The 24,889-nt window shown below is 42.0% G+C and overlaps 1 protein-coding gene across 1 annotated transcript; it reads right to left on the bottom strand.

The window, feature by feature from the left end:
- Nucleotides 1-1,776: 1,776 nt before the first annotated feature.
- On the bottom strand, nucleotides 1,777-14,372 carry LOC111965349 (histone deacetylase 3). Its single transcript, XM_023989475.2, has 15 exons — nucleotides 14,197-14,372; nucleotides 13,675-13,757; nucleotides 13,425-13,567; nucleotides 12,933-13,014; nucleotides 12,630-12,686; nucleotides 12,442-12,497; nucleotides 12,181-12,314; nucleotides 11,256-11,336; nucleotides 10,840-10,913; nucleotides 10,671-10,735; nucleotides 10,387-10,476; nucleotides 10,038-10,096; nucleotides 2,941-3,020; nucleotides 2,617-2,774; nucleotides 1,777-2,457 (listed from the first exon to the last, which is right to left on the bottom strand). Exons 1-15 carry the CDS (start codon nucleotides 14,249-14,251, stop codon nucleotides 2,388-2,390), a joined length of 1,287 nt encoding a protein of 428 aa, XP_023845243.1. The 5' UTR covers nucleotides 14,252-14,372; the 3' UTR covers nucleotides 1,777-2,387.
- Nucleotides 14,373-24,889: the final 10,517 nt, after the last annotated feature.

Below are 24,889 nucleotides of genomic sequence, written 5' to 3' on the forward strand. Positions count from 1 at the left end.
TTTCCCAACCGCACATCCTCTTAGTGTGGTGTAGCCTTCCTGGCCGGTGCACTTGACTTGGCACAGACCTTTGTCAAATGCTGTCCTGTGGTTTGCTGTTCTAGTGGATAGAGAATGAATCATGTATCGTCTCCAGACATGTAACTATCTTCGGTCCTTCACGAAAGCATCGTTTTTATGACGGCTGCTTCAAGTGAGAATGTGTGTCGGTGATATTTCTGTTTTTTAAAGGTCAAATGGTTTCATTATATAAGCTATTTATTGGACAATATCTTCTAAATGTAAATGGTTGCCGTAACACCCAAATTTACCACAACCTCAAGGTCTGATCCTGACCATAGAAAAACATTTTGAACAGTGTATGATGTGAAATTGAATGTATGTGTAATAAAGTTTTCATGACCTAATTACAGGTGGTTATTTCACTTTGAAAATAAGATATCAAATTGAGTTCATATACACTGAATAAAAACAAACTATGTAAAGACATGTTTCATGAGCTGAAATAACAGCCCAGAAATGTTGCATATACACAAAAAGCTTATTTCTCACATTTGTTTACATCCATGTTAGTGAGCATTTCTCCTTTGCCTACTGTCAGGTGGCTGGATTAAGAAGCTGATTAAACATGATAATTACACAGGTGCTCCTTGTGCTGGGGACAATAAAAGGCCACTCTAAAATGTGCAGCTTTGTCACAACACAATGCCACAGATGTCAAGTTCAGGGCATGTGCAATTGGCATGCTGACTACAGGAATGTCCACCAGAGCTGTGGCCAAATAATTGACTGTTAATTTCTCTACCATAAGCCTCCGTTTTAGAGAATTTGACAGTACATCCAACCGGCCTCACAAACGCAGACCACGTAACTACGCCAGCCACATCCACATCTGCCTTCGCCTGTGGGATCAACTGAGACCAGCCACTCAGACAGCTGATGAAACTGGGTTTGCACAACCGAAGAATTTTGGCACAAACTGTTACCTGTCTCAGTGAAGCTCATCTGCGTGCTCGTCGGCCACACTAGGTTCGTAACCGACTCCAGTGGCAAATGTTCACCTCCTTTGTACACTGGAGAAGTCTGCTCTTCACAGCTGAATCCCAGTTTCAAGTCTACCAGGTAGATGGCAGACAGTGTATATGGCATTGTGGGTGACATGTCAATGTTGTGAACAGTGCCCCATGGTGGCAGAGGAGTTATATGGGCAGGCATAAGCTACGGACAATGAACACCATGGCAATTTGACTGCACAGAGATACAGTGACGAGATCCTGCGGCCCATTGTCATGCCGTTCATCTGCCGCCATCACCTCATGTTTCAGCATAATTCACAGCAAGGATCTGAAAATGTCCCAGTTCTTCCATGACTTGCATATTCAAACATGTCACCCATTGAGTATGTTTGGAATGCTCTGGATCGGGGTACGACAACGTGTTCCAATTACCGCCAATATCCAGCAACTTCGATCAGCCATTGAAGAGCGGGACAACATTCCACAGGTCACAATCAACCTGATCAACTCTTTGCAAAGATGTCGCGGTGCATGAGGCAAGTGGTCACACCAGATACCGACTGGTTTTCTGATCCACGCCCCTACCTTAAGGTATGTGACAAACGGATGCATATCTGTATTCTCAGCCATGTGAACTCCATAGATTAGGGCCATTTTAATTTTTCAATTGACTGGTTTCCTTATGAACTAACTCAGTAAAATCTTAAACTGCATTTACATTTTCCAGTGTAGACAACTTATTTGTGAAGCATTGTAGCCATTAAGTTTTGTAATTTATTTTGTATATAAAAAAAATAATACAATTTCATCAAAACATTTGAAACACTTGATATTCAAAGGACGGACCTCTGTGATCCCAATGTGTGAAGTGAAAAACTGGCAATATAAGACTGACACAGGTCCCCTCGACACAGCATCTAGCAACAGGAAGTCAACCCTCACTGGACCGTTAACCTGACAACCTTTTAGGACGAAGACTCTTCTATCCTGTTCTGATGAAAAAGGCCCAGACATTTAAAACAATAAGAGACGACATAACGTTTCAGTACATGAATGTGTATTGGGCTCCTCTTGGCCGTCTTCTTCAGGTGAGTCAGAAGGTGACTGACTCCGTAACTGTTGAGGAAGTGCTTGGCAATAGAACTGCTCAGGATGATGTACTCGACATACTCATTCACACATAGTAAAAAATAAAAAGGAATTCATGGTGGTAGTCTCTCGCTTTAAGTACAGTCAGGTCCATGAGATGGCTATGGTTAAATCACCCAGTTCTTGGGGAAGAGTAATCATGGTGTCCACTTTCCTTAGACTGCAGCCTTGAGACTATGGTTTCCCAATCAGTTCAGAGGGAAAAGTCTGACATCTGAGCCCTCAGATCTCCACGTCGCTCTCCTTGTCGTTGTCATGGTCACCATCATAGAACTCATTGGCTGCCTCCGGCCTGTAAAGAGAACATAAGCCGTTTAGTTCCAGAATGTTCAAACACCATACAATTCACAGTTCACACAGATACTACATGCAGTTAGACCAAAACGGGTCACATTGATTCTATTACTAATATGTTCCTGTGTGTCACAAAGCTGACTATGAGTGTATTCACCTGGAATAGTTGTCCTCTGAGCCCCTCTCATCTGGGTCTCCCTCGTCAGTACGCTCGTAGCTCAGGATGTCAGAGGGCACGTCGTGGATCTGGACACTGGGGGCGTGGTTCAACATCTTCAAGTTCTCAAAGACCGTCGAACGTATTTGCTCCAGGTACTAAACAAACAGGAGGAAAATAAATCACTTAAACTGGAGAGAATCATTTTCATGGTCACACATATTCAATAGTTTGAATCCTTGTTGAAAACATTATGTAGACTGTGTTTCAGGAATACAAAAAAAAACAAGAGGGAGAGAGCATGCAGTGCATTCTCAAACTTACCTGTCTTGAATTCTGGTTCTCTATCCTGGTGCTCACGTCTGGGTGGAGTGTGAAGTCTGGAGCAAAATACTCAAAGTACTCTGGAGGGATGAGAAAGAAAAATATCACATTTTTTAAAAAGTGCTTTTTTACTGAACAAAAATATAAACGCAACATGCAACAATTTTTATGATTTTACTGAGTTACAGCTCATATGGAAATCAGTCAATTGGAAAAATTACATTTGGCCCTAATCTAAGGATTTCACATGACTGGGAATACAGATATGCATCTGTTGGTCACAGACACCTTAAAAAATGGGGGGGCGTGGATCAGAAAACCAAGCAGTATCTGGTGTGACTACCATTTGCCAGATGCAGCGCGACATCGCCTTCACATAAGAGTTGATCAGGCTGATTGTGGYCTGTGGAATGTTCTCCCACTCTTCAATGGCTGTGCGAAGAAGCGGGAACTGGAACACGTTGTTGTACACGTCAATCCAGAACATTCCAAACATGCTCAATGGGTGACAGATCTGGCGAGCATGCAGGTTTTCAGCTTTGAGGAATTGTGTACAGATCTTTGCGACATGGGGCTGTGCATTATCATGCTGAAACCTGAGGTGATGGCAGCATATGAATGGCATGACAACGTGCCTCAGGATCTCGTCACGGTATCTCTGTGCATTCAAATTGCCATCGATAAAATGCAATTGTGTTTATTGTCCGTAGCGTATGCCTGCCCATACCATAACTCCACCATGGGGCACTCTGTTCACAACGTTGACATCAGCAAACCGCTCGCCCACACTCTGCCATACACACTCTGCCATCTGCCCGGTACAGTTAACTGGGATTCCTGCGTGCCAGTGGCCATCGAAGGTGAACATTTGCCCACTGAAGTCAGTTACAATGCCGAACTGCAGTCAGGTCAAGATCCTGGTGAGGACGACGACCACGCAGATGAGCTTCCCTGAGACCGTTTGACAGTTTGTGCAGACCCACAGTTTCATCAGCTGTCCGGATAGCTGGTCTCAGACAATCCTGCAGGTGAAGAAGCCGGATGTGACGGTCCTGTGCTGACGTGATTACACGTGGTCTGCAGTTATGAGGCCGGGTTGGCCGTACTGCCAAAAGCTCTAAAACGATGTTGATGTGGCTTTTGGTAAAGAAATGAACCTTTTATTCAAATCAAATTTTATTTGTCACATGCGCCGAATACAACAGGTGTAATCCTTACAGTGAAATGCTTTCTTACAAGCCCTTAACCAACAATGCTTGGTCTTTTTTTAAATTCCTTAAGTAAAAATAGAAAATAAATCATATAATTAAACAGCAGTAAACAGCAGTAAAATAACAAGCGAGGCAATATACAGGGGGTACTGGTACAGAGTCGATGTGCGGGGGCACTGGTAGCAGCAGCGTAAAAGAGGGGTCTGGGTAGCCCTTTGATTAGCTGTTCAGGAGTCTTATGGCTTGGGGGTAGAAGCTGTTAAGAAGCCTTTTGGACCTTGACTTGGCACTCCGGTACCGCTTGCCTTGCGGTAGCAGAGAGAACAGTCTACGACTAGGGTGGCTGGAGTCGTTGACAATTTTTAGGACCTTCCTCTGACACCACCTGGTATAGAGATCCTGGATGGCAGGAAGCTTGGCCCCAGTGATGTACTGGGCCGTACGCACTACCCTCTGTAGTGCCTTGAGGTTGGAGGCCGAGCAGTTGCCATACCAGGCAGTGATGCAACCAGTCAGGATGCTCTCGATGGTGCCGCTGTAGAACCTTTTGAGGATCTGAGGACCCATGCCAAATCTTTTCAGTCTCCTGAGGGGTTATAGGCTTTGTCGTGCCCTCTTCACGACTGCAAGTGTGTTTGGACCATGACAGTTTGTTGGTGATGTGGACACCAAGGAACTTGAAGCTCTCAACCCAACCTGTTTCACTACAGTCCCGTCGATGAGAATTGGGGCGTGCTCGGTCCTCCTTTTCCTGTAGTCCTTCGTCTTTATCACGTTGAGAGAGAGGTTGTTGTCCTGGCACCACACGACCGGGTCTCTGACCTCCCTATAGGCTGTCTCATCATTGTCGGTGATCAGGACTACCACTGTTGTGTCATCGCCAAACTTGATAATGGTGTTGAGTCGTGCCTGGCAACTTTCTTTTATTTAACCTTTATTTAACCAGGTAGGCTAGTTGAGAACAAGTTCTCATTTACAACTGCGACCTGGCCAAGTTAAAGCAAACAGTGCGACACAAACAACAGCACAGAGTTACACATGGAATAAACAAGCGTACAGTCAATAACACAATAGAAAAAAAGAGTCTATATACAGTGTGTGCAAATGGCATGAGGGAAGGCAATAAATAGGCCATAGTAGAAAAGTAATTACAATTTAGCAGATTAACACTGGAGTGATAGATGAGCAGATGATGATGTGCAAGTAGTGAAACTGGTGTGCAAAAGAGCAGAAAAGTAAATAAAAACAATATGTAGATGAGGTAGGTAGATTGGGTGGGTAGATTGGGTGTTTAAAGTTAGTGAGGGAAATGTAAGTCTCCAGCTTCAGCGATTTTTGCAATTCGTTCCAGTCACTGGCAGCGGAGAACTATAAGGAAAGGCGGCCAAAGGAGGTGTTGGCTTTGGGGATGACCAGTGAGATATACCTGCTGGAGCGCGTGCTACGGGCGGGTGTTATTGTGACCAGTGAGCTGAGATAAGGCGGAGCTTTACCTAGCATAGATTTATAGATGACCTGGAGCCAGTGGGTCTGGCGACGAATATGTAGCGATGGCCAGCCGACTAGAGCATACAGGTCGCAGTGGTGGGTGGTATRAGGGGCTTTGTTAACAAAACGGATGGCACTGTGATAGACTGCATCCAGTTTGCTGAGTAGAGTGTGAGCCATGACCAGCCTTTCAAAGAACTTAATGGCTACAGACGTGAGTGCTATGGGTCGGTAGTCATTTAGGCAGGTTACCTTAGTGTTCTTTGGCACAGGGACTATGGTGGTCGGCTTGAAACATGTTGGTATTACAGACTGTCAGGGACAGGTTGAAAATGTCAGTGAAGACACTTGTCAGTTGGTCAGTGCATGCTCGGAGTACACGTCCTGGTAATCCATCTGGCCCCGCGGCCTTGTAAATGTTGACCTGTTTAAAGGACTTATTTACATCGGCTATGGAGAGCGTGATCACACAGTCGTCCGGAAACAGCTGGTGCTCTCATGATTGTTTCAGTGTTACTTGCCTCAAAATTCAAAAGGTACTCGCACATCTGAGCAATCTTATTTGCAGGTGCATGGCAACAATTGAACAAGCCCGGAAGCAACAGAGGGCTCCACGAAAGAAAAKAAACGATGCAGGAGAGGCAAGCGGTCGAAGAGGAGACCAGAAACAGAGGCCGTGGACACGGAGCTACAGCAGGACGCGGTAATTAACCTCTCCAAAAAAGACCTTACTGACGCTCAAGTCTCAGTCTTATCTAAGAGCCTCTCTTTTGTACCTACATGTACAGATAAACCATTCGTTACAAAAGTAGATCTGTTTAAATTCTTTCGCAAGATTAAACTTAAGCATGTGTTTTCGCAAAACACTGATTCGGGCCTAGTAACACATCAAAGACCTGGTACCCATTTTAAGCCCAAAAGCAAATTCTGTCCCATGGTTAACAACTCCTCGATTAATACCTATTGTAGGTTAGTCGAACAAGAAGCYATGTCAGTATATACGAGACAAACAAACCACATTCAGAAGAATCTCACTAGAACAGAAGAACTGGCACTCAATGAATTAATGAAAGATTCATATTTGGTTATAAAACCTGCTGACAAGGGGGGTGCTGTGGTTGTTTTAGACTATGAAAAATATAAAGAAGAAATTCAGAAACAACTCAGCAATGAACGTTTCTATAGAAAACTGGGTGTTGATCCCACACAGGTGTTCCAAAGGGATATATGCTCTAATATGGAGCAAGCCCTATTAAACMACCTTATCTCAAAACCTGAATATGAATATCTTTGCTGCAAATGTGCCATACGTCCATGCTTATACATTTGACMGAAATTACACAAACCTAAAACACAACAAGGCAACTATCCAGGCAGACCAGTGGTTGCAGGAATAGGCTCAATGCTAGAGCCATTGTCGAACTTTGTAGACTMTTTTATTAAATCTCATRTGCAATCATTGCCATCATATGTAAAAGACTCTATAGACTTCATAAACAAGATCTCACCAATAACGGGTTTAAAAGAAGACTGTATTTTGGTCACATTAGATGTCGAGAGTCTATATACCAGCATTCCCCATGTGGGGGGGCTGGCAGCACTAGCACACTATTTGGGAGAGAGATACTAATGAATATCCACCAACAAACTTCATTCTAGAGCTGGCTGAATATGTTTTGACGTATAACTATTTCAGGTTTGATGATGAATACTACCTCCAAACGAATGGTACATCGATGGGCTCTACATTTGCTCTGAGCTATGCTAACCTCTATATGGGTCGTTTTGTTAATAATGAAAACGAGAATCCATTTTTGAATAAAGTCCTGAAGTGGTATCGATATATTGACGACATTTTTTGTATATGGGAAGGAACTGAAGAAGAACTGTCAGATTTTATGGCACTACTCAATGACATTGACCCTAATCTCAAATTCACTATTGAACGTGACACTCAACGTGTTCATTATCTCGATATGTGGATTGAGAAATCAAATGGAACCCTGTTTACAACTCTGTATAGAAAAGAAACGGACAGAAATACTMTATTACAGGGTGACAGCTTCCACMCTGAGCCATTAAAAAGAGGACTTCCAAGAAGCMATTTTTTTAGACTGCGCCGTATATGCAACTCCACAGAGGATTATCTAGAAAAARSMRSSGRRRWKSSSMWTRRGKTTYYWARAARRRGSYWWTYSKYMMMAWKKKKKGRWKRARSYYMWYAWTTKGSMWTKGGRAAAAMWMSRGRWKRAMYKSYWMMAAAAAAGACCCGCTAAAGCTAAAGAACACKCCGTAATGTTCACAACTACATATACTTTGAACTCGCGAAAAGTGGGAGGTGTGGTCAAGAAACACTGGCATATTTTATCATCGGACCCAGYTTTGCCGGSTGAATTTAAATATCCACCACTTATTGTGTATAGGAGAGGTCGCAATTTACGCGATAAATTGGTTCATGCCAACTGCCAGCCACAAAAGAAAATCAGCCAAGCTCTTTTACGCCCTCTACCAAATGGTAGCTATAAATGCAGAGGATGCGCACAGTGCAACAATATGATGAAGTGTGAATATTTCTGCCACCCACACACAGGAAAACGGTTCCAAATAAATGACATTATTACGTGTTCCACCACCCATGTTATTTACATTATTAAATGTCCATGTGGGCTCTGTTATGTCGGTAAAACCACCCGCTCTCTCAAACAGAGAATTAGTGAACATAAAAGTTAAATCAGGAGAAACGACAGGGATTATCCAGTCGCTGTACATTTCAATGACCTGAAGCATGACATTTCCACCTTTAGATTTTGTGGCATAGTGAAAGTTAAGATATCAGACAGGGGAGGGGATATTAATAATACTCTGAGTAAAAGAGAATGTTTTGGGATTTTCACCCTCCAGACATTATTTCCTAAAGGACTTAATGATGAAATGCCTATGTATGTTATCTTGTGAATTTGAACATGAAATATGTGTCTATTGTAGATCACTCTGACGTTTTTCGTACGATGTACCCAATGACTAATGAAAACTTGCTATGTTCTCATTGAGGTTTTACAGACGTGTTCAATACGCCTTATTTATACACTTTTGTAATATTTATGAAATGCATATTGTTATATTTGGTAGCACTTATTTGTTTTTCCTTTTCCTCCAACCCCCTTCGATGTGTAGAACGGATGTGGGTGGGGCCAGGTCTACATAAGGGTGCAAAAAAAAATGTMAATCACAAAAGCTCTGACGAAGGCCGCGAGGCCGATACGTAAGCTTATTAAATATTAGTGTTACTTGCCTCGAAGCGAGCATAGAAGTAATTTAGCTCATCTGGTAGGTTTGTGTCACTGGGCAGCTCTCGGCTGTGCTTCCCTTTGTAGTCTGTAATAGTTTGCAAGCCCTGCCACATCCGACGAGCGTCRGAGCAGGTGTAGTACGATTCAATCTTAGTCCTGTATTGACACTTTTCCTGTTTGATGGTTCGTCGGAGGGCATTGCGGGATTTCTTATAAGCTTCCGGGTTAGAGTCCCACTCCTTGAAAGCGGCAGCTCTAGCCTTCAGCTCATTCCAGATGTTGCCTGTAATCCATGGCTTCTAGTTGGTGTATGTGCGTACGGTCACTGTGGGGACGATGTCATCGATGTACTTATTGATGAAGCCAGTGACTGATGTGGTGTAGTCCTCAATGCCATCGGAAGAATCCCGGAACATATTCCAGTCTGTGCTAGCAAAACAGTCCTGTGGCTTAGCATCTGCTTCATCTGACCACTTTCTTATTGACCGAGTCACTGGTGCTTCCTGCTTTAGTTTAAGCTTGTCAGAAGGAATCAGGAGAATAGAATTATGGTCAGATTTGCCAAATGGAGGGTGAGGGAGAGCTTTGTACGCGTCTCTGTGTGTGTGTGTAGTAAAGGTGGTCTAGAGTTTTTTCCCCAGGGTGAGTAATTGCTGCCCTGATATCAAGAAGCTCTTTTTGGTCATAAGTCACAGTGGCAGAAAAATTATGTACAAGTTACAAATAATGCAAAAAAACATACACAATAGCACAATTGGTTACGGGATCGTAAAACGGCAGCCATCTCCTTCGGCACTATTATTATTATTATTATCCCCCAACACAAGGTTCACCTGTGTAATGATAATGCTATTTAATCAGCTTCTTGATATGCCACATGGATGGATTATCTTGGCAAAGGAGAAATGCTTTGGGTTGTAAACAAATTTGTGTACAACATTTGAGAAATAAGATTTTTGTGCATATGGACATTTTCTGGAATCTATTTATTTCAGCTCATGAAGCATGGGACCAACACTTTACATTTTGCGTTTATATTTTTGATCAGTGTACATCATATTATGTCAATATAATATCAAACCAATGTACAAAAAGCTTGCTCACTTACCACTATAGGGCAGCTCATCACTAATTGGCTCATCGACTAGGAGGGAGGTCTCATAGGTCCTAGAATGGAGCAACAGAGTCTTTAGTGGTTCCATATACACTGTGAGACCATTCTCTCTCGGTCTCCATTAAAAACAACTGTCACCTAACCTCTACACCAGGTGTATCCAAGGTCCAGAGCTTGCTGGTTCGTTTCTACCTGATAATTAACTACACACACCTGGTGTCCCAGGTTTAAAATCAGTCCCTGATTAGAGGGGAACAATGGAAAAAAGGCAGTGAAACTGGCTTCGAGGTCCAGAGTTCTACACTATAGTTCAGTTACAGCAATCAAATAAATGAGTACTCACCAGCATCTGGCCACATTGCGTACTGTGTACCCTCCTCCTCCCAGCACCAGCAGGGGAATCCTGAAGCTCTTTACAAACTCCACACATTCCCTATAGGAAAATGAAGTACCCTGGGTATGAGAGTTTACCATATCCTGGCTCCTGTGTAAATTGGTRAGGTATTTTCTGTAATCACTTAAATGTGCCCTCCTACCAGTAGGTTGCAGTATATCCTCATATTATAGAGTACATTGACTTCCATCCATCCACCGAACCTGAATCCTTATCACTACAAAGACACTTACCCATGGCCTCGTATACTGAGGTTGAAGCATCCTAGTCGGTCACAGCCCAGAGAGTCAGCCCCACACTATCAATGGCAAGAGGTGCATGTATGAGTCCCATATTCAATACCACAATCCATGCCACTCATGCGAAAACACAAATGATGATCTCTGGCTGCCAAATGCTCACCTGAAGAACGATACAGGTTGGCTGGTAGAAGTCCACCACTTGCTTAATGACTGGCTGAAAGAGTTGCCTGTAGCCTAAGAAACAAAGTGCTATAATGATAAGGTATTGGACAAAATGAAGAGAATTCATCCTTTCAAGCATTCTTGCCAATTATGCAATGTTTTGCTCAATTGATCCCCTATCAAAAATCAGGAAACATCTGTTGTTGGTTATTATCCAGTATACTATCAGACCCTTTGTAACACATTTTAACACTCATCAGAGAGATGTTAATAGTTTAGACGTCAGGCAGCATAACACATATCTGATGAAAGCACTCCCCAGAGACATCTCACTGGCCTGAGTCTAATAGCATTATCAGACTGGATCGCCAGAGAGCCACCCTGAGTGGGGGATCCAGAAAGGACACTACTCACTCTGGTCATCGATCCCATCGCGGAGAGGCACGTTCAGGCAGTAGTAACGGCCGCTCTCAGCCCCCACCTCATACATGTCACCTATGGGACAAAACATACAAACACAATTTGTTTAKCAAAGAATAGGCTCATTAAGGGGGCTTTCACACCATATTGGTTTGGAGCAGTTTTCCCGAACTTTGCCGTGTTTTCCCCCTTATTTGGACTGGTGTGAACAGTATCCACACTAAACAATGCACTATGGTTCGCTCAAAAAGGGTGGTCTCAGTCCATATCTATATGTACCGTGGTGCGGTTCGCTGCAGGTGAGATCACAGTCCGGACCAAACACAGGAAAAGAACCAGAGGCATGCATTATTACTGGTTGTTTGACTGCGAGCATTTGATAAAATGCACAGTACTATAACTTGATCACTCTGAAACATTCTGTGAGTAGCGGCGCATTTATGAACACATCTGATGCAGATTAGGGGAGATGGGGGGCTATACCGGGGATATAGGCTATTGAATAGCTTATTCACGTTGCACTTAGAGTAGTTATTGCACCGTTTCCACATGTCGTTGGAAGACCAAAGCGAAAGTAATATGACGTTTGGGACGCACAAGTTATGCTTCTGGATAATCATAAATGGATTTAACGTGAGCATTTTCGCCAACAAAACAAATGACTTGCATGAACATGTGATTTTGTTCAGGCATTTTAGTTTGTTTGACATTTGGCAATGTGAAACCAACCGGACCAAATGAAAAAAAATACCAATAAACAAACTGATTCGAACTATAGCTCAGACCTGTGTTTGCCCTAAGACACCTCTATTGCCCCATAGAGATATTCAATGATTTAGTCATTAAGACAAACTGTCTCTCTATTTCTCAATGAGTATTCTCACTGATTTATAACAGACACTCATATGGCTTGTCTTACCTGTGCCTGGGAAAAAGTAGTTCCCATACTTGTGGAAGGACACAGTCATAACCCGATCAGTCAGGTAAAAGGCTTCCTGCACCCCATCGCCATGGTGAATGTCAATGTCTATGTAGAGCACACGTGGGTGGTATCTAAAGATACATTTACTTTATTAGTTGTCAGTGATCCTTAGAGGGACATGAACCCAGAAACAGAGGGAAAAAAACAATATTTAGGAAATAGTCAAATACAAAGACTGTAAGGGTGCTTTACTCTTACTTCAAAAGCTCCAGTATACTGATGACAATGTCATTCACATAGCAAAATCCAGAGGCCTAAAAACAAAAACGAGTGAAATCATGACATCATAAAGAGCTGTACATAGGCATATTAAAAGATGACCAGAGGCCGTAATAAATTGTAAAAAAAAATTGTCAAGAAACAAATGCATGTCGCATAATTCTTACCTCAAATTTTTTAGCATGATGAAGACCCCCAGCCCAGTTGATGGCAATATCACATATCTGCAAAACAATGGCCCCGATCAATACTCAAATCACAAAGCCTGGTCGACTATTTACCTGGCTCTGTAAATTGCTGAATTACTTGCTTGGCCTAAATAAATATAGCTTACCAGTAGATAGAATACATTTATAACATAGTCCTGACATGACAAAAAAAGAAGCTGAGCTTACCGTTTTCCCTAAAACAAACTGACCTTCACAGTGGTACAACATGGTGTGTGTGTGTGTGCGCGCGCGTGCACATACCTTGTGGTTTAGCTGTGTTGCTCCCTGTAGTGACGCTCCGGTATACCTGGAGCAGAACTCAAACAGGCCCGGGAATACAGGGCTGACAGAGGACACATGCATTACCACACAGATATATGTGTACGTCAAACAGATATTGATAACAAGTTGCACATTACAGTGAGCATAATATTACATCAACAACAGTCTGTATTATGACACATTATGTATTTCACAGTGTTGCATTGTCCTCAAGTCACACATGAATCCAAATTTACACCAGGTTAGCAATGTAGGCTAATACATTATAGAACCCTCAAACTCAACTCTGGACCTCGAAGCCAGTTCCACTGGGTTTTTTCATTCTTCCCCTCTAATCGGGGACTGATTTAGACCTGGGACACCAGGTGGGTGCAATTAATTAGCATGTAGAACAGAAAACTCCTTGGCTCCAGACCTCATAGGGGAAGAGTTGAATACCCCTGTTATAAAATATAGATAAGACATTCTCACCAGTCATCCCCCACATTGAAGGTGTTGAGACTCTTTGTGAAGCCCTGCATATTGTTGGGGCTGACCTTCTGAAGAAAGTCAATGTAATCTTCTGAGTGAAATCGGCACATGTCATGTTGGGAGGCTTTGTATGGTTTGAAAACCTATAAAACAAGGACCAGTCAATACATGAACATGGTGTCAAGAAGGACATGAAAGAGTCTGGTTTCATCTGGTACTTTTCAGCATGTTTAACATCAGCAGGACTTACCTGCATCTTTTTGTATAGGCCATAGTGCAAAACAAGGCTGTGCGTCAGAGAGAGACGATGGGGTTTCATCGGATGACCAGCACCTTGATAAAGAAAGAAAAAGCAAAAATAATGTTTGAGTTAGTGTTATTCTCTCCTATGCAGTTATCAATTTCTTCTATGCAGTTATCAATTTCTTCTATGCAGTTTTCAATTTCTTCATTTCTGTGTGGTTCTGCATGATGCTAGCTATCATTCATAACCTACCTAGCCAGGAAGAATATAGAATAAAACATCTTTACTCTTGCAAACACACGACTATTAGCTAGTAACCTTAGTTAGCGAACACGTTTCGAGTTTGCGGCGAGATCTATTGACCTGATTGCTAGAATAAATAAGAATATAATAACGTTACGATCAAATCACAAATTAAAAAGGAAATAACTGTCTTACCCTAACCTTATTTATCTAATAAACTAGCAACGTTAGCCGGCTTGCTAATATGCTATGCTTGAGTCTAGCTTTGTGTAGCCAAAATCTTACCATAATGAAAGTTCCCCACGTCCGGATCATAAAAATATGCTGTTCTGTTGGACATTGCAAATTAGCCTTATTTTTTTATACGGTTCGCTGGGTGTTTGTTACTGTAAATATATAGTTGCTTCATTTAGCAAGTAGCCACCCTTGTAAACGGCGAGTAAAACGTACGTCATTGTCCAGCGACAGTCAAAGGAGGCGGGAGTAGGGGGTCATTGCTAAAAGGGAACCCGTTTTTGGAAAATAGAGTAGCACCAAAGATTTGTATAACTAACCCAAGATAGAACACAGCCTGTCGTTTCCAATGGGAGCAAATGAATACTAGTGGGCAGAACAAGCAAGGAGCCAAGCACGAGCTAGCGAGAGCCTATTGGCGCGTTCTAGCATTTATTTGCATATTTCCGTTAGGGAACGCCTTACGCCTTGTGAAGAGCGCGTGTGCAATAACTCAATTCGCCTTCGCACTCCTACTAAACAACGCATTTTTTTTTTTACTTTGGCAAAGGGTAAAGTCTACAAAACTTGGTCCACTCTGTTCGTAACATATTTAGTTTTGGAAACACAAAACTGTATTGAGATCAAATGTGTAATCGATGAGAAAATTAGCATAACATCGGCCAAAATCCATCTCGCTCTATCTTATTTTTGTTTTTTATTATTATTTAAAAGAAATTATCGCTCTATCTTCTCCCACTGCCGGTCTCTGGGCTTCCTCTCACCACAATATTTGGTAGTAAGTGGAAACGCCAATTATATGCTTCACATTTATACATCCGGTGAAATATATGTCTCATTGTTCTATCTGTGGTACTACTGTGAGGCTCTATTCAAATCAAATTTTATTGGACACATACACGTGTTTAGCAGATGTTATTGCGGGTGTATGGAAATGCTTGTGTTACTAGCTCCAACATTGCAGTAATATCTAGCAAGTAATATCTAACCATTTCAAAACAATACACACAAATCTAAAGGAATGGAATTAAGAAAATATTTGGACGAGTAATGTTGGAGCAGTATAGACTAAAATACAGTAGAATAGAATACAGTATATACATATGAAATGAGTAATGCAAAATATGTAAACATTATTAAAGTGACAAGTGTTCCAGATTTGACTTTTTGTAGCAGGTTAGAATTTTTGAAGCAGGTTAGGATACTTAATGTAGCGGGTTAGAACAATTAGTTTAAGGTTAGGAAAACAGTTAGGGTTAGCTTAAATGCAAAATAATCAACTTTTGACATTAATTTGACAAAAGCTGGATAGCTTCTAGCCTTGACCAGGGGCAGCAGCATAGGTAGAAGGGTTCCAGCCTTTGTCAGAATTTACTTTTCATAGCAGGTTTAGGAGAATAAACGTAGCAGGTTATGAGAAATAGGTTAAGGTTAGGAAAATGGTTAGGGTTATAGTTAGCTAAAATGCAACAACAACAAAAAATCTACTTTTGATGTAAATTTAACAAAAGCTGGAATCCATCTAGAGATAGAGGACTCATCTTTGTATCTGTGTCATTAAAGCGTCTGTGACAGTGCCATTGAGGCAATCTCGATTTTAAAGAAGTACATTTTCTTAATTGGCTGATTGCTCTAAGCTCATAGGAATCCCCACCAAGTTGATTACTTTAAAATAGTGGAAGCCCTCAATGGCAATGTCCATGCTAAAACAAGTCCATGATGAGTACTCTATCTATCTCTATGACAACAGTCACTCCGATATAATGTTGTTTTTGTGGGGTCATTTGCCGAAATGCCACGTGCGTCCACTTATGTCAGTGCATTCATAACAACCTAATCATTATGAAAATTATATCAAATAAACCTCACATAGCAAATTAGCAATACCATTTTTTGTATCTCATTGACCTACGACAACAACAAAAATCTCACTACCTGGGTTTATTTTCATGGACAGATTTTGTCACGAATTATAACGTCTCACTTCGGTTCTTCCTCTGTCGAAATTTAACAGTAGGCCTTGGTCGTGTTCGAGAGCGTCAAAACTGTAATGTATCATGGGTGAATCGTATTTCACTGTTCGTTTTTCTCAAATAACCTTAGATTTTCAGTTATAAAACTGACTATTGTTTATTTTTTATATAAATATTGATGATGGGTGTACTGTTGCTTCATGCGTTGTATGTGTGTGCTTACTGTGACTGTCTCCCTGATATTGGCTACTAGGTAGCTACTATTGGCTACTAGGTAGCTACTTCCCACACCGTTGCCGGACAGTAGTGCTTGTCAAGTGGGAGCGAAGTCCACTGTGTCCCGGTGTTGTTGCCGTTCATGCCCTCCCCACTGAGTAGTAGACTGTATGTATCACAGGAGATTGGTGGCACCTTAATTGCAGAGGACGGGCATGTGGTAATGGCTGGAGAGGAATATGTGGAAAGGTACCATTCCATCTACTCCGTTCCAGCCATTATAATGAGCCGTCCTCTCCTCAGCAGCCTCCACTGGTATGTACAGTATGTATCAAGGTGACATCTAGATGGTTATCAATATTAGTTATTTATTTTGTAGGCTACTTTCCTACTTGAAATAAAACAATGTTTGAGAAAAAAATTGCCACATTAGCTACCGCTGGCGACACAATCATGATAGCCAGTAGGAAGCACTTCAAGTCGGCAGGCACAACACTGGAGCACTGGTCGCAGGCTTACTATCGACTCATAGTGCAGCCCAATCAGCCACGCAAAACGGTCTTGAGTGGCAACAAATCTGACAAATTAGCTGATTCATTCAATTTTGTTCAACTAACCATGGTGGAGTTAGCGCCTACAATAAGACGCCATTACTCCATAGCCAATGGGGGAAAAAAATAGGGGTTTTGGATAAACGCTGAAAATAAGGTCTGTGGTTAACACAGTTTTAGGACGGAGATCTTATACGTTTTGTTCTATGAGATAATCTTCAGCTAATGTCACTTTTTGTGAATTTTGAAGCATTTATGTAATCAAAACAAGCACATAAAGGCTTCATAACTGACTGATATTATCTCATAGAACAAAACGTATAAAATCTCCTAAACCTGTGTTAACCTCAGACCTTATTTTCAGTGTTTATCCCAAAACACCTTTCTTTCCCTATTCATGGCTCCCGAGTGGTGCAGGGGCCTACGGCACTGCATCTCAGTGCTAGAGGCGTCACTACAGACCCTGATTAGATTCCAGGCTATATCACAACCGGACATGATTGGGAGTTCCATAGGGCGGCGCACAATTTGCCCAGCGTCGTCCGGGTTAGAGTTTGGGCGGGGTAGGCCGTCTTTGTAAATAAGAATTTGTTCTTAACTGAGTTGCCTAGTTAAATAAAGGTTCAATGAAAAAAATTCCCCCATAGGAATGGCCGAACAAACCAGAGGTAGGCCTAACTAATTTCCGGGTTTTAGGATTACAAGCTGGCAAGATATATTCTATACCTACCTAAGGGGCCACTATTGACTGATTTTGTTGGCCTACAGAGAGCACTCTCTCTGAGGTAAATTACCTCAGACCGCTGAAGTGGTCAGGTAGTAAACGTACATAGACATTTTATCTGTGAGAGCACGGCAAGTATGGGTGCTGCAGCCCAATATGGCGACTGTAGTATGGGCAAGTGGGTGTGTCGAAAGGAGTGGGTGTATGGAAAGCGAATCAGCTAATTGGACAGATTTGATTAAACTCAAGACCATTCTGCGTGGCTGATTAGGCTGCACGATGAGTCTATAAACCAGTGAGTAGTGCACCAGTGTTGTATCAACGTGCCTGTCGACCTAAGGTGCTTTCTACTGGGGAGCTGTTTCACGGTCGTGAAGCTGGCAGTAGTTAATGTGGCCATTTTTTTACCCTCCCACAATTTTATTTAAAGTAGGATAGCAGCCTATACAATAAATAAGTAATATCGATGATTTATTTTTTTTTATTTTTTTTATTTAAACTTTATTTAACTTGGCAAGTTAGTTAAGAACAAATTCTTATTTACAATGATGGCCTACCACAAGGCAAAAGGCCTCCTGCGGGGACGGAGGCTGGGATTTAAAAAAAATTACAATAATAATAATATAGGACAAAACACACATAACGACAAGAGAGACAACACAACACTACATAAAGAGATACCTAAAACAACAACATAGCATGGCAGCACCACATGACAACACAGCATGGTAGCAACACAACATGACAACAACATGGTAGCAACACAACGTGGCAACAGCACAACATGGTAGCAGCACAAAACATGGTTCAAACATTATTGGGCACAGACAACAGCACAAAGGGCAAGAAGGTAGAGACAACAATACATCACGCAAAGCTGCCACAACTGTCAGTAAGAGTGTCCATGATTGAGTCTTTGAATGAAGAGATTGAGATAAAACTGTCCAGTTTGAGTGTTTGTTGCATCACGTTCCCATTGCTAGCTGCAGCGAACTGAAAAGACGAGCGACCCAGGGATGTGTATGCTTTGGGGACCTTTAACAGAATGTGACTGGCAGAACGGGTGTTGTATGTGGAGGATGAGGGCTGCAGTAGATATCTCAGATAGGGGGGAGTGAGGCCTAAGAGGGTTTTATAAATAAGCATCAACCAGTGGGTCTTGCAGAGATGACCAGTTTACAGAGGAGTATAGAGTGTAGTGATGTGTCCTATAAGGAGCATTGGTGGCAAATCTGATGGCCGAATGGTAAAGAACATCTAGCCGCTCGAGAGCACCCTTACCTGCCGATCTATAAATGATGTCTCTGTAATCTAGCATGGATAGGATGGTCATCTGAATCAGGGTTAGTTTGGCAGCTGGGGTGAAAGAGGAGCGATTACGATAGAGGAAACTAAGTCTACATTTAACTTTAGCCTGCAGATTTGATATGTGCTGAGAGAAGGACAGTGTACCGTCTAGCCATACTCCCAAGTACTTGTATGAGGTCACTACCTCAAGCTCTAAACCCTCAGAAGTAGTAATCCCACCTGTGGGGAGAGGGGCATTCTTCTTACCAAACCACATGACCTTTGTTTTGGATGAGTTCAGAACAAGGTTAAGGGCAGAGAAAGCTTGTTGGACACTAAGAAAGCTTTGTTGTAGAGCATTTAACACAAAATCCGGGGAAGGGCCAGCTGAGTATAAGACCGTATCATCTGCATATAAATGGATGAGATAGCTTTCTACTGCCTGAGCTATGTTGTTGATGTAAATTGAGAAGAGTGTGAGGCCTAGGATTAAGCCATTGGGTACTCCCTTGGTGACAGGCAGTGGCTGAGACAGCAGATGTTCTGACTTTATAAACTGCACTCTTTGAGAGAGTTATTTAGAAAACCAGGACATAGTCCCCACAGAGACACCAATACTCCTTAGCTGGCCCACAAGAATGGAATGGTCTACCATATCAAAAGCTTTGGCCAAGTCAATAAAAATAGCAGCACAACATTGCTTATAATCAAGGGCAATGGTGACATAATTGAGGACCTTTAAGTTTGCAGTGACACATCCATAACCTGAGCAGAAACCAGATTGCATACCAGAGAGAATAATATAGACATCAAGAAAGCCAGTCAGTTGATTATTGACAAGTTTTTCTAAAACTTTTGATAAACAGGGCAAAATAGAAATTGACATATAACAGTTAGGATCAGCTTGATCTCCCCCTTTAAATAAAGGACGAACCGTGGCTGCCTTCCAAGCAATCGGAACCTCCCCAGAGAGGAGAGACAGGTTAAAAAGGTCAGAGATAGGCTTGGCGATGATAGGGGAAGCAACCTTAAAGAAGAAAGTGTCTAAACTATCTGACCCAGATGTTTTTTGGGGGTCACGTTTAAGGAGCTCATTTAGCATTTCGGACTCAGTGACTGCCAGCAGGGAGAAACTTTGTAGCGGGGCAGGGGAAAAAGAGGGAGGAGCATCGGGGCTCGTCTCATTAGAAGGGGTGGAAGATGAGGAAATGTTGGATGGGCAAGGAGGCATGGCAAATCAAATAGTCAAATAGGAATCCTGACTTAATGAAGTGGTGATTAAAGAGCTCAGCCATGTGCTTCTTGTCAGTAACAACCACATCATCAACAATAAGGGTCAATGCTCAGCTGTGAGGAGGGTTTATTCTCCAGGTCTTTAACCATTTTCCAGAACTTCTTGGGGTTAGACCCACAGAGAGAGAACTGCTCCTTAAAGTAACTAACTTTGACCTTCCGGATAGCCTGAGTGAATTTATTTCTCATTTGTGAACGAGAGCTAGTCAGCCTGAGTATGCGTGTGCCGAGCATTTCACCAAATGCAAATCTTTTTTTTATTTTTTATTTTATTTTTCAATATTTTTTTCTTTATTTTTTTAAAAAATTGTACCCCCTTTTCTCCCCCAATTTCCGTGGTATCCAATCGCTAGTAATTACTATCTTGTCTCATCRCTACAACTCCCGTACGGGCTCGGGAGAGACGAAGGTCGAAAGCCATGCACAACCCAACCAAGCCGCACTGCTTCTTAACACAGCGCGCCTCCAACCCGGAAGCCAGCTGCACCAATGTGTCGGAGGAAACACCGTGCACCTGGCCCCCTCGGTTAGCGCGCACTGCGCCCGGCCCGCCACAGGAGTCGCTGGAGCGCGATGAGACAAGGATATCCCTACCGGCCAAACCCTCCCTAACCCGGACGACGCTAGGCCAATTGTGCGTCGCCCCACAGACCTCCCGGTCGCGGCCGGCTGCGACAGAGCCTGGGCGCGAACCCAGAGACTCTGGTGGCGCACGATGCAGTGCCCTAGACCACTGCGCCACCCGGGAGGCCCACCAAATGCAATTCTTGAGGTGGAGTAACTCTGCAAGATCACGGTCGAACCAGGGGCTGAACCTGTTTTTAATTCTAATTTTCTTTATGGGGGCATGTTTGTTAATAACAATACCACTGAAAATATAAAAAAAGAAGGTCCAAGCTTCGACAGAGGGGATCAAGCTGATTCGATACCATTTTACAGAGGGCAGTTCATGAAGGAAGGCTTGCTCATTAAAGTTTTTTAGCAAGTGTCTATGACAAATCAGGACTTGTTATTTCACTGAGCAGCCATTATGAACACAGGCTGTTAAACAGTGATCACTAAGGTCATTACAGAAAACACCCGACTGATACCTATCAGGATTATTTGTGGGGATAACATCGAGAGTCGCCTTTTCTGGGTGTTTGGAGTCATACCTTGTGGGATTGGTAATAATCTGAGAGATTTAGGGAGTCCCATTGCTTTACGACTTGGTCAGGTGGTTTAAGTATGTCCCAGTTTAGGTCACCTAGCAGGACAAATTCAGACTTAGTGAAAGGGACCAGGAGAGTGCCTAGGGGTAGGTAGGGTACAGGCTGGTGCTGATGGAGGACGATAGCACCCAGCAACAGTAAACAAAGAGCTATTTGAAAGTTTAATGCTTAAAACCAGAAAATCAAATTGTTTGGGGACAGACTTGTTGGAGACAGCCAAGCACTGAAGGTGATCCTTGATAAAGATTGCCACTCCCCCACCTTTGGAAGATCTGTCTTGCAGAAAAAGGTTATAACCAGAAAGGTTAACATCAGTATTCAAAACACTCTTCCTTAACCACGTCTCAGTAATGACCAACACATCTGTATTGGAAATGTGAACCCACACTTTCAATTATCCGTTTTTGGTAATAAGCTTCTAGTGTTAACTTGCGGAAAACCCAAGCTTTTACGAGAGCAGAAATCAGTGAAGCAGATATCAGAGCACAATTCAGAATTGAGGCTAGCAACAGTAGATGGGCCAGGGTGTACATGCACATTTCCAGATATCATCAACAGTAATGCAATCAAGGCACGGCAGAGGACAGGGAGAGATCTGTAGTGTTGATTTATGACGTTTGAATGTGCGTTAGATGGCAACAAGATCATATTGTACAGCAATTTCATCAGGTAACATGAATACAAAGCCGGCGAGAGGTGGTTAGAATAGGATGGGAGGCCAAAAGTCAGTGTAGCCAATAGAGAGTCAGAGTCCCGAGTGTGGGAACAAACAGTCTGTTGTGATTGTGTGGGTCATTTGTAGAAATGGAATTAGAGGGATTGTCCTTCTGCTACTTCAAAATGGTGAAAGTCCTCAATGGCGCTGCCCATGCTAAAACAGGATTTTGGCCACTGGAGTCCTCTATCTACCTCTATGTGTCAAGTACCTCAAAGTGAGCATTCTCAGACTTGTCTATCAACCAGAAAGCTATTGTAATGTTTTCCATTATATAAAAGTAAATTGTAATGGCGGGTAATAAATCCTATACAATCATATTTCCTAGCTATTCTAACTATGTTAATCAGTCACTAAGACTTCACCTACCTTTCTCTCTCCAAGAAGTTTATCTTAACACAAGTCTCAGCACGTGCACCTCTAAGGCGAAGACACAGGGGGCAGCTGATTGGCAGTCATATAATTTATTCAGGGATTGAAATCCCATACCAGGAATAATAACAGAGACAACTCAGGGTCTTATTAATCAACAATTCAGTTTTATTAAACATAGATAAACATATATTCATCAGTGTTATCAACCCCTTGCCTTTGGGGACATGGTAGCAGGACATAATGCAAATATACAGACTGAAAGTGGGTGGAGAGAGAGAGGGAGACTGTATATATACATAATATGACATGTGTAATATCTTTATTCTTTTGAACTTCTGTGAGTGTAATGTTTACTGTTCATTTTATTGTTTATTTCACTTTTGTATATTATCTACTTCACTTTCTTTGGCAATGTTAACATATGTTTCCCATGCCAATAAAGCCCCTTGAATTGAATTGAGAGAAAGAGAAAGTGAGATTGCTAGTTCATCGCCACTGCTGATGATAACAATTCCTCTAATTCATTTTCTACAAACGACCCACGCAATTTACCCGCACATTTTCCCAACAGTTCCCCACGAGAAAAATATACTTTCTATAATTTGACGCCGTTGACGCTCGCGGCTCGTCTGTTTTTTCTCATCACTCATCAAAGACTGTCAATTATATTGACAAGATAGTCAAGTGACCGCTCTAACAATGGAAATACATGTCCTCAAAGATGGAAGGCAGGCAGGAATGTGGCGAGATCAGGTGGGACCATTCTAGCCAATGAGAGGTCAGATCAAATCAAATCCAGCATTATTTATATAGCACATTTCAGACATGAACGCAACACAACGTGCTTCACAGGAAAAATATATAAATAAAAAATAACAGACATAAGAGGATAAAACAAAATAATAATAACAAAAACTGAAAGACTGAAAAGCACCCTAAGAAAAAGCAAAGCTAAAAAAGGTGTTTTTAAGATCTCTTTTAAATATGCCCAAAGTTTCTGACCCTCTTGGTTCTCTGGCAGGCTATTCAGGAGGCAGGGGGAATAGTAACTAAAGGCTGCCTCTCCAAGCCTCTTAGTCCTAAGCATTGTAATAGTGAAAAGGCCAAAGGACCCGAGGGACCTACTGGGTACATAACTCAAAAGCATGTCTGATAGGTATTGGGGTGCTCAATCGTGGTTTGATTTAAAAACCAATATAAGAATCTTAAAATGAATTATAAAACTCACAGGCAGCCAGTGCAAAGACTTTAAAACCAGTGTAATGTGTGCTCTCCGTCTCGGTCTTTGTCTATATGTTTTGCAGTTTACCAATGGCTTTCTTGGTTAGACCAGACAGGAGAGCATTACAGTAGTCAAGTCTGCCTCTAATAAAAGCATGTATGATTCTCTCTGTATCAGCCTGAGACAGAAATGGCCGCACCTTGATAATGTTCCTCAGGTGGTAAAAATCTATTTGGTCACATTCCTAATGTGTGATTCGAATTTGAGTTCCGAATCTAAAATGACACCTAGATTTTTTTTACCTGGTGTTTTATCTTTATTGCTTGTGAATTAAAATATGCAGACAGATTCTGTCTCTGTGCTTTGGCTCCAATAATAGGTACCTAGGTTCACCATAGCAGTTTTTAGTGCAGTGGGGAGGGATTAACAATAGATAGCATTTCTTCAGATATGCAATTAAAAACTGTTTTGAAGAAGGTGTTGGTGATAGGATCGAGAAGGCAGGTAGAAGGCTTAAGTTGTGATATCACTTTCCTGAGTATGTCTGTGTCAACCAGGGAAAATAACTTCATAGTGCCTTTGCGTGATAGACTGGGGCACATATCATCAAACTTCTCATCGGGTCTTGATTGACTGATACCCAGCCACATGTTTGCTATCTTATCTCTGAAATATGCAGTAAACTCATCACATTTAGATTGCAAGGAAAGTTCATATAGGTTTGCGAGGGTAGGATTTATCAAGTCATCAATGGTTGAGAAGAGCACTCTCGAATGATTCTGATTATTAGTGATCAAGTCAGAAAAATTTGTCCGTATGGCATTTCTAATTGCCATGTTATATATGCCAAGTTGGTCTCTCGGAATATCATAATGGGCCTGCAACTTTGACTGTATGTGAGGTAGGCCTAAATAGACCTACCTCACATACAGTAGCCTATATCTTCTGGTTATCCAAATGTTTCCCCCTTTAATGTGGATAATGCAAGGTGCTGACAAAACTCATGTTTGATATCACTTTGGTTTAATCATGCCATGTGTGAACCTGTCCAGCTATTATTTTGTTCTAAGAGGGTGTTCTTCAAGTACCAACATCTAATTTTAGTTAACCCTCATTTGTGTAGTTTGTAGTTTTAACAGGACTACTATAATAATCGTTTAAATTACTTAATAGTTAG

Source organism: Salvelinus sp. IW2-2015, linkage group LG6.1, assembly GCF_002910315.2.
Source record: "Salvelinus sp. IW2-2015 linkage group LG6.1, ASM291031v2, whole genome shotgun sequence".
NCBI lineage: Eukaryota > Metazoa > Chordata > Actinopteri > Salmoniformes > Salmonidae > Salvelinus > Salvelinus sp. IW2-2015.

Coding starts and splice junctions, on each gene's coding strand:
- LOC111965349 (XM_023989475.2), bottom strand. CDS start 14,251: ATGTCCAACAGAACAGCATATTTTTATGATCCGGACGTGGGGAACTTT. Junction 10,477..10,670: donor CTCAGTATACGAGGCCATGG/GTAAGTGTCTTT, acceptor ATTTTCCTATAG/GGAATGTGTGGAGTTTGTAA. Junction 2,458..2,616: donor TCAGAGGACAACTATTCCAG/GTGAATACACTC, acceptor TTCTCTTTACAG/GCCGGAGGCAGCCAATGAGT.